Source organism: Dama dama, chromosome 23 (genome assembly GCF_033118175.1).
Source record: "Dama dama isolate Ldn47 chromosome 23, ASM3311817v1, whole genome shotgun sequence".
Lineage (NCBI taxonomy): Eukaryota > Metazoa > Chordata > Mammalia > Artiodactyla > Cervidae > Dama > Dama dama.
The window spans coordinates 59942445-59959301 of record NC_083703.1 but is presented as its reverse complement, the minus strand read 5'-3'; the positions used below and the strand labels follow the sequence as shown (position 1 = coordinate 59959301).

Genomic DNA, 16857 nt, shown 5'->3' with positions numbered 1-16857 from the left:
TTTTGATTATAGCCATCCTAGTGGATATGAAGGAGTATCTCATCACAGAAAATATACATTGCATAGATATTTAACCTGCAAAACCCAAAAAGGTAGTCTTACTTTGACCTTCCATAGGTAGAACAGAAACAAGAGGAGCCTCTCCAGGTGAAATGGGGAAGGAGGCCTGAGCCCACAGCCCCTTTTAGTCCCAGGGGCAAGTTCTCTGGGTGGTTTGAAGGCCACTGGGCTCCATGCCCTCCCAGCTCTGGGATCTGAGTGTAACCACCGGAGACTACCCAGCATAGCAGATGCCTGCGCCCTCACTCCCATTCTGCTCGCCTTGAGAGCCTTCGCAGCGCGTGGCCAAGTTGTGGGTCTGCCCTGCGCTGTGCTGGGGTCGCCACAGTGAGGAGGGGTCCAGTGGCTGCATCTGTGGCTCCAGCTCTGCGGGAAGCCTGGGTAGGAAACAAGGAGCAAGCTGGAGACGTGCGGCCACTGCCTCCCGTTCCGTGTCCAGGAGGAAAGGTCCTGGCTTTTGCTGACAGTGTGGAGAAGCGTAGTGGGTGATGAGGTTTTGAAGCCAGGGGAAGTTTACCAAACCCCTCAGCCATGAGCAGCGCTCAGAGCACTAACCTGGAGATCCAGAGAGGGTGGCTGGAACACTCCCAGGCCCGTCTTCCACCTGCCACTCCTCTCTGCATTAGCGTTCTAGGAGCACCAGGCGCTCTGCAGTTTGACAGGTGGAATGTTCTGCCTTCTGGTGTAGTCTTGGCAGAGAGAGGATTTCACCCAAGTTCTGGTCTGTAGGTTGTGTTGCTTTGCTTTCCACAGCTGTGAGAGGCTTGAGTCATCAGACACAGATTGTTCTGTTCCCTTGGATTTTTGGATAGCTTTCTTCTTTTATTGATGGCTAATTCTTTGGGGGTGGGGGAGGATAATTTATGGTACATACAGGGACTTTCACTTAGCTAGCATATTAGATTAACTCAAGAGCCTGGTTTCTCCCCCATGACTCACTGATTGAGTAAAATTCCATCATGTCTCGCTTTGAAGAAGGCAGCTTCCTAATTTTACAGATGGAGAAACTGAAACCCAGGGGTTCTAGTCATTGAAAGGGAAGAAAGCATCAATTAGAACTCTATTATTTCATTCACAGCTCTAGAATCAGAGAATGTTGGATCCAAAACTGTCTTAGAGACCATCTAATCCAACTGCTTGGTCTATCATACGTGTCTGTTTAATCCATTGTGTTACTAACAGTTGTGTGTTGATTGTGTTTATTTTTATGAAGTTCCCCAGAGGGTGGTGTTCCCTGAGTTTCAACCTAAGCCATGGCATGCTAAGTGGTCGAGAGAATAAGTGACCGGTGAAGTCGCAGGAGGAAAGGCCTGCAGGGCAGACCCTAACACAAAGTGCAATGTATGCATGAGGACAAGGCCGGGCAAGGGCTGTCAGCTGGGCAAACAGCCTTTGCAGACATGGGAGCAACAACAGGGCTTTCCTCGGGGGTCAGCAAGCAGCTGAGAGCTGGTTGGAATCTGTAGAGATGAGAGGCCCTTGAATGCCATGGTCAAGAGTTTTGCCCTAGGCTGTTCTCCCCTTCTGAGATGACTCATAATCTGTCTATGGAGTGTGTTTCTCTCTAAATAAATCCAATTCTTACCTAAAAAGAAAAAAAAAAAAAAGATGAGTTACGCCCTACGTTTTACTTAATTTAGGGCCTCTGATAAATTTCTAGGAGCCCCCATGCCCTTTTCTCCATTGTTCCTGGGCTGTTCTGCATTCATTCTCACTAAATCATGTCCAGCTCTTTGTGACCCTATGGACTAAAACCCACCAGGCTCCTCTGTCCATGGGTTATACTAGACAAGAATAATGGAGGCAAGAATACTGGAGTGGGTTGCCATGCCCTCCTCCAGGGTGTCTTCCCAACCCAGAAATTGAATCCACGTCGCCTATGTCTCCTGCTTTGACAGACAGGTTCTTTACCACTAGCGCCACCTGGGAAGCCCATGCCCTGAACCAGGCCCTTCTAATTTTTTGATAACCTCCTAACTGGTCTCTCTTCCTTTCCAGCTATGATCCACAAAGATCCCCTATGCAGGGCTTTCTAAAATGCAAATCTGATCATGTCCATCCCCATTTTAAGGCTCTTCCATGGCTCCCTGTTGCCCACAGGACAAGATTCTGGCTTTTGTGGCACTGTGTGATCTGGCCCCATCTCCTTCTGCAGCCTCACTCCCACTGTGCCCCTGCCTCCACTAGGCCCCCTAGTTTCCTCAAGCAGCCACACTATTCTATTGAACTACTCACTGCCTTTGCCCAGGCTTCTCCATCCCTCCCATGCACTTTTTCTGCCTGGTGAACTCCTGTTAACCCCTTAAGGCCCAGTGTAAATTTCCTTTTGAAGACGCTTTCCCTGACCTTCCTGAAGACACTATTATGCCTTGAATGTTTCTCTCTCAAAGCTCACATTGCACTGCAGTTACCTACTACCCAAATCCTGGCACTTCCCATTTTTGTGTGTTCATTGTATGGTGGGCACTGGGCTAAGCCCCGTGCCTGAATTATCCCATCTCATCCTCACAGTAACCATATGAGGAGCTTTCGCTTATACCTACAGATGATGAAGCTGAGGCTCAGAGAAGTGGCATGACTTGCCCAAGGCAGGCAGCTAGAGGGTGACAGAGCTGGGATTTGAGCCCAGATCTCTTAGACTATTTCTGACTCTTTCCATCTCCCAAGCTCCCATTGTTGGGTGTGTGAGGGACTGATGAAAGGGGTGGATCCAACAGGGTTGCCAAGGTGTGGGCAGGATGGGGAAATGGGGCTGGGCTTACCCTGGGGTGGAGGTGAGGGACGACTGTCAGCCCAGCTCCCCACGTTTAGGGGTTTCCTTTCCACCTTCCATTCCAATGGCCACCTGGGGATAGGCTTGCGGGACTCCAGGCCAAGCAGTTGGCATGGCAACAAACACCATGGCAACTTACCTCCTCTCTGGGGCTCAGAGGGGAGGGAGGACCTGAGAGAGCACAGGTGCTCACCAACACTTCTGGGCTGGATCCTGGGGAGGTGACTCCCTTTGGGCCTGGGTATCTTCTGCCCTCCCAGAGGGACTCCAGCCTGCAAGGTCTCATCCCAGCAGGGGAAATGCCACTTCCACCTCTGTCCCGGATGAATGGCTGTCTTTGGCCTCCCAGGAGACTGTCGGCTCCATCCAGGTACAAATGCCATCCCCTTGCCCCGCCCTTCCCCAGGCCAGAGAGGAAGGAAGAGGGAGCAAGAGAGGAGGGAGGTGTGGGATTGGTTGCCAAGCAAGGTAGGAATGGGGACAAAGCCCTCATTGTACAAGGCCACACGCAGCTCCAAGGCAAAGCAGGCCTGGTGCCTGCCTCCCAGAACTGGAGCCTAGAGCTCCACCGAGGCTTTGCGAGCTCCTTAGCAACACTCACCAGAGCTAGTTTGGAAGAGTGAGGCCTGGCCTCAGCTCTGAGTCCTGCCTCTGCTGAAAGTCCTCCTGAAGGCACAGCATCCTCCCAAAAGCCAGAAGTGATGATGGGAGGATGGCCGGTAAAGCCAGGCTGACTGGGGCTAGAGGCCAGGGTCTGTTGGACGTGCAGCTGTGTGACCTTGAACCGGAATGTGATAACAGAACCTGCCTCGAAGGTTTTTTATTTGGAATAATGGGCCAAGGCACATAATAGCACTCAGCATGGTCACCTGGCAGCAGGCAGAAGAGTTCCGTCAATGACAGATGATCAAGGGTGAGATGAATTCGAGCATGGCATTGACATATATACATTCCCATAAGATAGCTAGTGGGAAGCTGCCGTGTAGCCCAAGGAGCTCAGCTCCATGCTCTGTGACAACCTAGAGGGGTAGAATGAGGGGTGGGGGGATGGGAGGGAGGCGCAAAAGGGAGGAGATACGTATGTGCATATAGCTGATTCTCTTTGCTATAATATGGCAAAAACTAACCCAATATTGTAAAGCCATTATCCTCCAATTAAAAAAAAAAAAAAGACAGGTGATGCTTGAAGCCCTTGTCCACCCATGAGTAAGGACAATCAGCCCCTCCCCCATGCTCCTGGTTGAGGCCCTCCTGTGCCTAGGAGGTATTAAGACATTGGTGGCCTTCCTGGCAAGTATGGAGGAGCACCCCTGTCCCCCTAGCCCCTGTCCCACGGTTCCTCCTCTGAGGGCCAGCCCTGCAGTTCCAGGAGGCCCTGCCTGGGTGGTTGGGGCATGGCGGGTGGAATGCATTGCCAAGCCAGGTCGAGCAGCTCAGGTAACAGGTAGGGTGCCAGCGGCTCCCGTACCTGGCACCTGACACCTCTGGGCAGACAATGCTGGCTGTGTCCAGGCCCTCCAGGGAACAGACCGTGTCTGTGTCCCAGCCAGGAAACAGGCCACCTGAGCAGCACCTTTGTTTGCTCAGGAGGCAGCCTTGCCACTGGCCAGGGCAGCCGGGATCCTCAGAGGCCCTGACGTGGGAAGGGGTGGTGCCCTGGGCAGGGGATCCAGGCTCCGTGATCCAGCCCCTCAGCATCTGGTGTTGGCCTGGCTGAGGTGTTGGTCCTGCCACACTGGGGCAGGGACTCGGGCAGTCCCTTCCCTCTCAGATCCCTCATCTGAAAAGGGACTAATCACAGCACTTCCTCATAGGGTTGTTGGGAGGAGTCGATGGCGTAATGTACGTAAGGTGGTTGGCACGGGGTTTTGGCGTGGTGTAGGGCTTGGCAACCGCTTCTCTCCCAGCATGAAGGAAGGTCCAGTGCACGGTGTCCTCGGCCAAGTCCTGTAACCCAGGCGACTGTCCTTAGTCCCTGCTCTGAGTGTGGAAGGAGGGGACTAGGGTCTCTGGAGCTGGCACAGAACTAGCATGTTGGCTGCAAAGAGTCCAGGCCCACCCCCTGCCCTGGCCTTCAGGAGCTCTGGGCTAAAGCCCAGCACAGGCCTCCTCCCACAACAGCCAACACCAGCCCAGCATGGGGCCTCTCCCTCCCTTAAACATCTGTAAAGCTGCCCTCGGAACCCAAGCCCCTACCCAGGAAAGGGCCCTAGGGATCCCCGGACAGGAGCCCAGGTCTGAGTCTCCCTACCCACTTGTCAAGAGGGCCAAGAATGGATCTCTGCAGGCATGGTCACTTCCTACTGGGTCCAGCCAACATTGATGCTCTGAATGGGTCGGGGGGGGGGGGGTTGTCTTCTTCTCCCATCTGTCTCCTTCCTCATTTGCTTTGAGCCTGTGCCCTGAGTTCCTCATGCATCCCAAAATGAGCATGCGCATTTGCATGGATGGGCAAAGGCATGCCTGTGTGTAGCATGTGGGCAGTGGGGGCAGGGCGGGCACGGGCTGCATGTCCTGCTCAGGCCCCCTGAGCATGTTCCCTGAGCTCTGTGCGGCACGCCTTGGAATGGCAGGGATGCGGTACCTTTTCATGTTCATGTGTATCCATATGTCTTTCTACACGTGTGCTGGTGTGTTGGTCTGTCTTGTCTCCCCTATAGACGGGAAGCCCTGAGCCTCGCACCAACAGGCCCTCTGGGAAGGTGACGTCGAGACTAGCCCAGCCTAATCTGGGCTTCCTGGTGATGCTCCAGGAGTCCTCCAGCCTGCAGTCCCCTCCAAGGAGGAGGGTGGATTGACCAGCACAGGGGTGGGGGGTCTGAGAGTCAGGGGTCTGGGGGCCCTGGCTCACAGCCGGACTCGGTGCTGAGCTGAGCCAATCAGGAGGCCCTGCCCCAGTGTCCGTGTGACCTGGGGGGAGGCCTTTGCTCTTCTGGGGCACCATCCACTCATCTGAGGACACGGGGCTGGACTGATGATTTCTGGCTGTCTTGAGGCTCTGACGATCATGATTTTAAGTTGGGTGGTGGGACCCTGCTAAATTCACTGGTGGAGGCAGTTGTGGGCAGAACCTGGCCTGCCAGCCCCCCATCTGGTCCCGGGTATCCTGCTGAAGGGTGAGAGGAGAAGCCATGCCGGGCAGTGGCCCCAGCGAGAGGATGACGTGGCCGGGCCCGGCCCTCCCCACGGCCCCCCCAACCCGCCCTCTCTCCTCAGCCCCGGGGACACCGCCCATCCCGCCCCTCACCCGGACCCGCAGCCTCATGGCCATGTCCCTGCCAGGCAGTAGACGGGCCTCTGGTGGATCCCGCAGGTGAGTCTCCCCCTTGCCCAGAGCCTTGGCCTCTGAAAGTGGGGGGAGGGGGTCTCTGCCTCCGCTCCACCATCTACTTGTCTTGGAGCAAGTCATTGCCCCCACTTTTCCCGTCTTTAAAATGAGCTTGCTGACGCTTGCCTCAGGAACTATTTAAGGGCTCAGATGACACCGTGGATAGAAAAGTTCTCTGAAGACTTAAACCATTGGATCTCTCCCATCATTAATATTGTTCCATCCTCATAAAGACATCATGTAGCCTTCCACCCAGGCTCACCTGGCCTCCCCGTATGCCCATCCTCCTGCCCCTACGCCTGCCTGCCCATTCCTCTCCACCTCCGTCTCAGTTCATGGAGGGCACTTTGCTTCTGGGCTTGGGGGACCCTGGACATTGAGGACCCTCGGTAGGGGTAGCTGGGCCCCACCCTTGGCCCATAGCCCTGCTCAGCCTCCACCTCTGCCCTGGGGAGCCAGGAGGACCTGCCTCCTCCTGGTTTTCCATCTTGATTTGCACTGTCTGTTCTGTCACCCCTGTCTGTTCTGTCCCCCCCACCCTCTCCTCTCCTTCTCTCCCCGGCGGTGACCCCAAAGTGGGGGCCCTCTGGGCCGCAGCGGCCTGGCGGTGTTCGCCCAGTGTCCGCAGCTGCCCACCATCCAGAACGAGCACCTGCCTCTTCTCCCTGCCCCCAGGCGCACCTCTCCGCCCGTGAGTGTGCGGGATGCCTACGGTACCTCTTCTCTCAGTAGCAGCAGCAACTCGGGCTCCTGCAAGGGCAGTGACAGCAGCCCCACGCCCAGGTAACCGGCCCCTCCCTCCTGCCTCCCCGCCCGCGGGGAACCTGAACGCCTTGGGGCCTGGGGGGTGTGGGTGTTCTAACCATCCCCAGCTCCCTGGCTATGTGACCTTGAGCAGGTCCCTTCTCTCTGAGCCTCAGTTTCCCATCTGTAACATGAATATGATCATACCCAGCTGCATGTAACCAAAGACATTGGCTGAGACAAACTAGGGGTGATGCTTTCAGAACAAGGGGCCAGAGGTGGGCGACTCCCCAAAGTGTCGAGGACCCCACCTCCACCATCCTTGGTGTACAGCTGGCTCCGACACCTTCAGGCATCAGATCCACGTTCAGGGAAGAAGCAGGCAGGAGGCCAACCCTCCCTCCCCCTACACCAGGCTCATATTTTCTGAGACAGAACATGTTCCCCAGTAAGTTTTGTCTACACTGTGCTGGTGGGTGCAGGTGTGACTGACTGGCTGCAGGGCCACCCAAGCAAAATGGGAGTTCTGTCAGGGAAAAGGCAGGAAGCTGTGAGTTGAGGTCAGGCCGTGGTCTGCTGGTGGGACTGGGGTGCTCTCTGCCCCTGGGTGAAAGCCTTGGCCCTCCCGCCTCCTCTGGGTGGGAATTCTTTCTCCTTGGCACTGGTGGGACCTGGGTGTGCTCACCACACACACATGTCTGCACAACCCCATGCAGGGGAATGTGGCTGCTGGGAGTGGTGCGTATCCAGCCTGCCTCCACCTCAGGGTACAGCTATGAACAGGTCGATGCTCATAGCACATCTGGGCTCGCATGTGCCTCTAGAGCATGAGTGGGCATGTGTAGATGGGAAGGATCCACCTGCATTTGTGGGAACGAGTTCATGAGCTGGTGTCCTAGAATAGTTGACCCTGGTCCAACAAGGGGGTTGGGGCACTGACCCCTTGTGCAGTTGAAAATCCACATATAACATTTGGCTGCCCCAAAACATAACTGCCTACTGTTGAGCAGAAGCCTTTATGACATAATCAGTTGACTGGCACATATTTGGTGTGTTATATGTACTATCAACAATATGCTTACAATACAGTAAACTAGAGAAAACAAAATGTTACGAAAATTATAAGCACAAGAAAATATGTTTACAGCACTGTATTTATTGACATGTTATGTTTACATTGTTTCTAAGATGAATCATCTGTCAGTACAGCAATATTGTCTTATATGACACAAAGTGCTATAGGAATTATATGTATCACTAAGACTAGACATCAAAAATGAAAAGATCATGTGAAAAAGAAATTCATATTTACTTACAAGTATAATGATGCATGTATTGATAACAATACACATTGATAACAAAGAAGCAGCAATACGATTGCTTCACGGTAGCCCAGCCTATCTAATGAATGAATCATTATCAAAATTTTATGGCATACAGTATTACAGTCATATTCATAATATAGTATGAGAAACGTTGTTACATTTTTCTAAAAACCACTTACAGTGATGACAGGCTGATATGCAGTTTCTCCAATTACAAGAGAAAGGCATACTGTAGGGTAATGTGATCCTCTGAAAGCACAGTTGTAGAACAGTAAGAAAACTTACACACTATTAATTTTATATTTACTATCACCCACCTTACGCCAGGGAAAGGACAGGCTACCACTTCGGTACCTGCCTTACACAGAATGAACGCTTAGGCGACGGTGATGACAACACAGAGCCAGCTCATATGGTTCTTGCGGTACAGTTATTAGATTTCCACACCGAGTCACTCACATATACTACAGATAAGTCCTTACCCACCAGGCAGGCCCCGGGATAATTACAAGGAGAGGGAGGCTTCTCCCTGCCTCAGCCTCATTCTCTGGGATGGGAGACTCAGCCCTGGGCTGCAGCGCTGGGATTGGGTTGACAGAGATGGCATTGCCCTGGGTGGTACCAGGCTTGTCCACACGCTCTGTGACGAATCTCCCCACCCCGAGCTACAGGAGCCCTGACCTCCCCACCTCGACGCTATGCCCTTCCCTCAGAAGAACCTTAATAAAACCCACCTTCCAGAAGGGCCGGGTGTTCTCGTGCCCACAGGGGCACAGGGGAAGGCCTGGCCTGCAAGGCGCTGGAGGAGGGGAGGGGGTCCGGGCACCAGGATGGGTGGACGGGGCTCCAGAGTGAGTGGGCGGGGGCACCGGGGTGAGGGGGCGGGGCACAGGGATGGGCAGGCGGGGCTCCAGGGTGAGTGGGCGGGGCACCGGGATGGGCAGGCGGGGCTCCCTCGCTCCTGGAGGCACAGCGCATCGCCAGGCCCTTCCTCCCTCCCCGCTGACGAGCGCCCCCTGGCAGGCGCTCCATGAAGTACACGCTGTGCAGTGACAACCATGGCATCAAGCCCCCCACCCCGGAGCAGTACTTGACGCCCCTGCAGCAGAAGGAGGTGTGCATCCGGCACCTGAAGGCCCGGCTTAAGGACACGCAGGACCGGCTCCAGGACCGGTGAGCGGAAGGCCAGGGCCCGCGGCATCTCTGGGAGGAAGGAGTGGCTGGGGGCTCCTTTCTCCCGCAAAACCCCATCCGTCCCTTCCCTCCCTCAGCTGCTCCTAGAAGCTTCAGGTGGCTGCTTAGGGCCAAGCCGAAAGCGGTTTCCCCGGCCTTCCCGCCTCCCTTCTCACTCCAAGGCAGTGCTCTCTCGGTCGGAGCCTGGCAGCCCCTTTTGGCCACTTCTCGTGCCCTGGCTCCTTTCTACCTGGGGAGTAGGAGCCCAGGGCATTCTTCCTGGCTGACCTGCCCCTGGGGTGGGGGGGCGGGGTGGGGGAGAAACAACCTGTTAACCCTCCTTGGCCTCCTCCCAGGGGGTCACCAGGGGCTCCTGACCCATCGTTCAGGCGCAGGTGCCTTCTTCCTCATCCATTGTGAGAAACCTTTCTCTGAGCGCCCACCCAGCCCAGGGGTCTCCCAGGAGACCCCATGAGCCTGTCTGAGCTCATTATCCAGACCCGAGGGCCAGTCCTGACCCTCCCAGCCTTCACCTTTCCAGGCAGACGGCTTCATCTTTATGATGGAAGCTGCAGGGCTGCCCTCTGACCTCTGCATCATCTACCCATCTTCTTCAAACTGTGTGGATTCAGATACACAGCTAACTGTGAGCTGGACAAGGTGCCAGGCAGGGCACTGGGGGTCAGGGCACCATGACTATGCCTTCCTTCATCTTTTCTTTTTTTAATATAGCAATTTTATTGAGATATAATTCACATACTATACAATTCACTTATCTAAAGTAAACAATTCAGTGGTTTTTTAGTATATTCACAGAATGGTGCAACCATCAAGAGTATCTAATTCTAGAATGTTTTCATCACTCCAGACAGAAACCCTGTTCCCAGTAGCAATCATGCCCCCATTTCTCCCCAAGAACCCCATCCTTGGCAGCCAGTAATCTTTCTCCCTCTGTGAATGTGTCTATTATATATATAAAGTAAATAAGACTACATCTTTCTTGACCAGAGCTCTGCCAAGTAACCCATTCAGTATGTATTTGTTGTGGTTTGGAACTTGAGGTCACAGGTGGCATTCTGTGGGCCTCCTTGTCTGTAGAGCCGGAATTTCTATTTCCCGTTTTCTTCTCAGTGATGCCCTGGGCCTGCTTGGCCATTTGCTCCGATGCCCTCAGGGAGCAGACAGCCCATTTCCCTGCTGCCTTTCCAGGACTGCCCTGTGGCTCAGAGCAGGCGACCTGCCCTGTGTGGTTTGGGCAGGATGCCCTGCTGTGGACGTGCCTGCCCTCGGCTCCCTGGCCTCTCCACCCATGACTGGTGCAGTAACTGTGGCCGTTCTCTACTTGCTGTCTTGTTGCCCTCCACACACGCTACGAACAGTGATGTTCTCATTCCTGCAGTAGCCTGCCTGCTCCTCAAATACGGCTTTTCACGCTGTGCTTTCATACACTGTATCCCCACTTCCAGGATGCACTTTCCCCCCATCTCACTTCCTTGGCAAACTTATCCGTCAAGACCCAGTTCAAATATAACGTCCTGCAGCCCACCTGAGACGGAGGCAGGGCTGGGAAGCCGCAGCTCTGGGGTCCTGCCAGCTCCAAGGAGGAGAGGGTCCAGCCCAGCTGATCATGCCCAGTCCCTTCTTCCAAACTCACCCTTCCTCCCAGGGCTCAGCATCAGTGAGCAGGGTTACCCTAGAGTGAACCCTCCACCCCGAGGCAGGAGGAGTGGACAGTCTCCCCCGCACCTGTGGGGGCTCTGAGCCCCTCCAAGTTCCCGCTGCCACCGCACCTCCATTGCCGAGCTGTGCCCTGCTGGGCATCCCTTCCCCTCTGTTCCCTTCCAGTTGATACCATTGCTGATCTTGTGGCCCCTGCAGCCCCCCAGGCCCAGGCCTTTCAGTGTTTTGCAGAGTGAGATTCCTAGGCCCATTTCCTGAATTTCTAATCCACCTTTGAAAAGTGCACGATGCTGGATCTGGGTTGGTCCCTCTGCTGGCCTTATAAACCCCAAAGTGACGGACATGCCATTTGGATTTTATTTATGTGAATGGAGGGTTTGGGCTGAGTGGCTGCATGCAGGCCAGGTTCAGTTCCATGAAAGATTTTCCTTTCTTACTGCTTTTGGCCCATCCTGATGAGTTTCACCCTGGCTTTACCTCTGGACTAGATAGCATCATTTCCTACTTCACCTCCCTCCCCTGCATTGCCCCTCAGATTCATCTAAGCCTTAGGGATTTTAAAAGCCTGAGAGTTTCTGGCCAAGACTCTTCTGACAGTCTGTGTTGCCTGCTCTTGCCTCTTCTCTTGGGAGTAGTTCTGTGCCTTTTTCAGCAATCTTCTGGGCCTCTCCTCTCAACAGTACTTATAAGAAGGACACATCCAGCACAGATAAAAGACAGCCACTCTGTTCTCGTTACTCTCCTTGGACTCATCCACCACTTCTCACCCCTCCCCTGGAGGGAAGATGTAACATTATCAACTACATTCGCGGCAGTAATTTCTCTCATGAAAACAAAGTGGTTTGTCACCCTCTCCCCGCAGTTGCTGGCCAAATAACCCTCCACTGAAAATTTCCACCACCGGCTTTTGTAGGAAGTCACATCCCTCTGGGCAGAGATTTTAGGTTTCATCTTTGTTGTTTTATGTTAAGAGTTTTAAATGGATGTGTTAAGTTTTTATAGGAATTGCATTTTTAAACCGAGGTCTTCATCATCAACTCTTTTCTTTGGGTAGTGGATGTCAAAGTGGACAGTCGTCCGCATTTCGGCTCTGGGGTGGTTGGGAATGCAACGGTGGCTTCTTGTCCCCAAGGAGGAGGCTCCTCTGTCCTGACCCCTCACGCCTCTCCCAACCCCACTGCTTCTCCAGTGGAATAAAGAGGATGAGGAAGGAGACATCGAGCCGTTCCTTTGTTTTTAGTGCTTTTGTCCTTGGGGACAACCCCCTCCTTGCCTGTCCTCAGTGGAGTGACCGGCCAGGTGATGAGCGCGGGTGTCTCGTCCGCTCACAGGGACACAGAGATAGATGACCTGAAGACACAGCTGTCGCGCATGCAGGAGGACTGGATTGAAGAGGAGTGTCACCGTGTGGAGGCCCAGCTGGCCCTGAAGGAGGCCCGCAAGGAGATCAAGCAGCTCAAGCAGGTCATCGACACCGTCAAGAACAACCTGATCGACAAGGACAAGGGGCTGCAGAAGTACTTTGTGGACATCAACATCCAGAACAAGAAGCTGGAGACGCTATTGCACAGCATGGAAGTGGCCCAGAACGGCTTGGCCAAGGAGGACGGCGCAGCTGAGTCGGCTGGTGGCTCCCCGGCCCGCTCTCTCACCCGCAGCTCCACCTACACCAAGCTGAGCGACCCCGCTGTCTGCGGCGACCGCCCGCCCGGGGACCACCCTGGCACCTCGGCCGAGGATGGGGTCGACAGCGGCTTCGTGGCCAACGATGACACCCTGAGCCGGACGGAGGCGTTGGAGGCCAGCAGCCTGCTGTCGTCAGGGGTGGACTGCGGCCCCGAGGAGCCCTCATCTCTACACAGCTCCTTCAGCCTGGGGCCCCGCTTCCCCGCCAGCAACACCTACGAGAAGCTGCTGTGTGGCACGGAGGCCGGCGTGCAGGCCAGCTGCATGCAGGAGCGCGCCATCCAGACGGACTTCATGCCATCCCAGCCTGACCTGGACACCATCCTGGAGAAAGTGACCCAGGCCCAGGTCTGCGGGATGGTCCCCGAGTCAGGGGACAGGCGCCCAGAGCCGGATCCCCACCCCCCGGGGCCCAGAGACCCCAACTCTGCAGTGGTGGTGACGGTGGGGGACGAGCTGGAGGCCCCGGAGCCCATCATCTGGGGGCCCACCCCACACCGCCCTGGTGCCCACCCAAACCTCAGCCCGTCAGTGAGTGTGGCGTGCCCTGTGGAAGAGGAGGAGGAGGCAGCCACGGCCGAGAAGGAGCCCAAGAGCTACTGGAGCCGCCACTATATCGTGGATCTGCTGGCCGTGGTGGTGCCCGCCGTGCCCACGGTGGCCTGGCTCTGCCGCTCCCAGCGGCGCCAGGGCCAGCCCATTTACAACATCAGCTCCCTGCTGCGGGGCTGCTGCACCGTGGCCTTGCACTCCATCCGCAGGATCAGCTGCCGCTCGCTAAGCCATCAGGGCCCGAGTGCTGCTGGCACAACCGCCGGAGGCAGCTCCCAGCTCTGAGGAGGGCTGGCCCGGGCAGGGGCTCCCACGGCCCAACTACCGATTGTAGGGGTGCCGCCCTCCCTCCCACACCTTCCCCTGGGGCATCATCTTATTTCTTTAGTTTGGGGTTTGGAGGTGGCTTTTTCAGGATGAGAACCGTGTCAGAGGCTGGGAGTGAAGGTTGGGGAAAGGTGTCCGAAAACTGCAACAGGAGAGAAGGGAAGAGAGACCACCGGCCGGGAGGCCCGCTGATCAGACACACTGCAGAGAGAGAAAATGGCGAGGCCCCCACCCCAGCCCCCCTGCCCACCCAGCCCCCCACACAGGGCAGTCGCTGCTCAGGAAGTCTCCCGTGTGATGATCTGAGGAGGCCAGCCTTGACTTGTCAGCCCGGCCTCCCCATCCCCCGCCCCCAGGTCCTGTCTGTTTCCCTGCGTACCCCAGGCCTTGTCTCCCAAGCCACCCCTTGCCCTCAGCCCAGGCTTCTGGGCCAGTATTATCTCCTCAGATGGAGGCAGCTGTGACCCAAAGTACAGGCAGGGGACTGGGACTCGGAACAGGTCTGGAACCACTCGGCGTGCGCTGAGCTCCAGCCTCTTCAGACTGCTCCCCACTTGGGATTTGGGAGCGCAGTCAGGCCACGGGCTGGAGGAAAGATGGTGATGGGCAAGAGGTGGCAGAGGGCAGTGTGGGTCCCCTGTCTGTCTGTTCATCTCATATCTTCCCCACCTCACTTTTCCTCTTGGCGTTTCTGAGGGTGTCAGGTCATTCTTCTATTAGAGTCAGACTGGCCTGAGCCCCAGCTCCCATCTGGAGACTCTGCCAGCACAAGAGGAGATGGGGCTGGCAGCTCAAGGGGGCTCCTCCAGTCTCTGAGACAAGGCCCTGCAGCCTGGGAGGTGGGGCTGGGCTCAGCAACCCCAGCTGGTTTGACTCCAGCCCCTGGAGCTTGCCTGAGTTTCTCCGGGGACCTTAGGACCAACTTCTTCTTTGCACTATGTTCATTTTGGGACTTGATTCTCATGCACCCCAGGATCTCCCCTGAGGTGGCTGCCTGCTTTCTAGGATGAGGGTTCCTAAATCTTACACCTATCTGCCTCTGGAGGAATATCCAACAGGATGAATGGCAAGATGAGGTGCTGAAGCCGTGATGTCCGTCCAGGCCAAAGCAGGGTGCCCTGAAATGTCTCCTAGGTGGGAGTGGAGTAGGGCTCCCAGCCCAAGCCCAGTCAACCTGGGAAGGTTCACTGGCCCCCCCCTCCTTCCCTAGGACCATGTCTGGGTCCCCCAGCAAAGCTGCTGACACTTTATTAACATTCTTATTTTACAGAATAAACCCATTCCTCTTCCCCTTCAGGGCGTATACCTGTCTGCTCACCCCACCCACTCTTCAGAGTTATGCCCTACATTGGAGCAGGGGTGGGGAGCATTGGTGGGACCCTGTGTCTTACCCACCCCTCTGGCCTAGGGGGGCACTCTGGTTCCGTCAAGGTTGCTTGCCCACCCCCGCTGTTTCAGCAGCTGTCCCCTGACTCGTGGACTATGCCCTTCCTCTCTGTGCCCTCCGCTGGTGCGGGGGATGCCTGCATGCCCTGGGGGGGCAGCCAGCCTCACCCCCAGGTCGGGGGGGAGCCCCTCAGCCACGTGCTTCGTGCCTCCGAAGCCCCCCGTCCTCACTCCAGGCCTCAGACCTGCCATCCTTTGTGGAGCTTCCCCCATCCCAGCCAAGCCAAACCTGAACTCTGGGGGCAGGGCTGGGCTGCCCCACAGGACCCTGGGGTCGTGACGCGGAGGGGCAGTGGACAACCCCAATCCAAAGCCAAGCCAAGACTGGCCGTGGACCCCGCCTCATGCCGTGTACTCACGGAGCTGCGCAGTGTCTCCTTAGAAATAGTCAAAAGCTTTGCCGAGAAAATAAAGGTATGACTATATTTGACAACATAAAATCTATATATTTTTCAGCCCTGGAATCTAGTAGAGCTGCGTAGCCCCTCTGCTCCTGTCTGCGTCTTGCTGTCTGTGGCCTTCCTACTGTGTCTTGTGTTTTGGTGGATGTGGTCAGGGCTGGGGCCATGGTCCACGCTGTCCCTAATTCTGAACAAGCCCCTCGGGAAGAATGTGGATCAGGTCTGTGGACAAGGGGAGAGGACCTGGTGCCACCCTCTACTCTTGCTCTGGCTGAGACCTGCCTGCCTGGTCAGAGGGGCCCCAGCCCACTCCAGGTCCTCTCTTTTGTGGGGTCTGGTGGGACCTTTGACAGGCTTTGTCTCTTGTCAATGGAGGAGGCGAACCTTCGGCCCAGGCCCGGGACAGGTGCTGGGACTGTGTCGGCCGGGCTCCAGCTCGTGCCTGTGTGCGTGTGTGTGTGTTCAGGATCCCGCATCTATGCAAAAGGGGCAGAGCTGCCTGGGCGGCTCTGGCGGTGAGAGGCAGCAGTCCGCCGGCTCAGGCTCCAAGCCCAGACTGCAGGGCCCAGAATGTGGGGCTGGAGGCAAAGCCAGGGCCCCGGAGCCTCCCGCTGAGTGCTCATCCTCCAAGGCTCCCCTTTTCCTTCCTGCTTAATACCTCCTCCTGTTGGGCTGTGACCTTCTCTCCTGCCCTCCGCTTCTAGAGCAGAGATCTCTGGGGTCTCCCCTCTCCCCAGCCTCTGGCTGGAGCTGATTAGATCCTGAGCAACACTGTTCTCAGGAATCACCTTCTGGAACTGCCGGTCCCTTGGAGCCCCACTGCCAGAAGTGGCTTCCCCTCAGTTGTGGGGTCCAGGCCAGAGTTGGCCCTGCTGCTCCTCTGGTCCAGACTCAAGCAGGAATCAGAGTCAGGGGCAGGACTCTGCTCAGAGAGCTGGCCTCAAGTGAAGTTTATTCCAAATATCTCCCAAGGGGGTAACTTAGCTTTTCAATGAACACCATTCCCAGTTGCCAATAGCACCGGGGTACCTGGCAGCACCTTGGGGGTCGGGGGGCAGCGCAGGAGGCAAGTGACAAGGTTCTGGGGTAAAGGCCTACGGAGGGGCCTCTGCCCAGTGAACTCATGACCCCTCTGTGACCTAGGGGTCAGTACAAACAACTCATAGTGCACTGTTATATTCAGCCATGCCCTTGACAGAGAATTCAGGGGACACAGGAAGGGGGTGGGAGGTGGGGAGGGGTCTTCACTTTTGTCTCCTTTGTCCTTTTGATCTGACAGAGTTGTACCTACAGCAGAACAGCTCTGGATTAAAGCATGAAAACACAACCAGATCCATAGCCTGTTTTCTTTATATTGTGTCT

The 16857-nt window shown here is 55.9% G+C and overlaps 1 protein-coding gene across 3 annotated transcripts in view; it reads left to right on the top strand.

Annotated features, from left to right (window-relative positions):
* Window positions 1-16710, top strand: part of SNPH (syntaphilin) — a 44187-nt gene extending 27477 nt beyond the window's left edge. For 2 of the 3 annotated variants that reach the window (XM_061126971.1, XM_061126969.1), the window contains 4 exons: window positions 6050-6146; window positions 6837-6944; window positions 9254-9403; window positions 12415-16710. In XM_061126971.1, the coding sequence (XP_060982954.1) occupies window positions 6097-6146; window positions 6837-6944; window positions 9254-9403; window positions 12415-13606 (1500 nt within the window). In that variant the 5' untranslated portion in view covers window positions 6050-6096 and the 3' untranslated portion in view covers window positions 13607-16710. Of the gene's footprint in view, window positions 1-5964; window positions 6147-6836; window positions 6945-9253; window positions 9404-12414 lie in introns of those variants that run through there. The other variant, XM_061126968.1, reaches the window with a different exon arrangement.
* The last annotated feature ends 147 nt before the right edge of the window (window positions 16711-16857 follow it).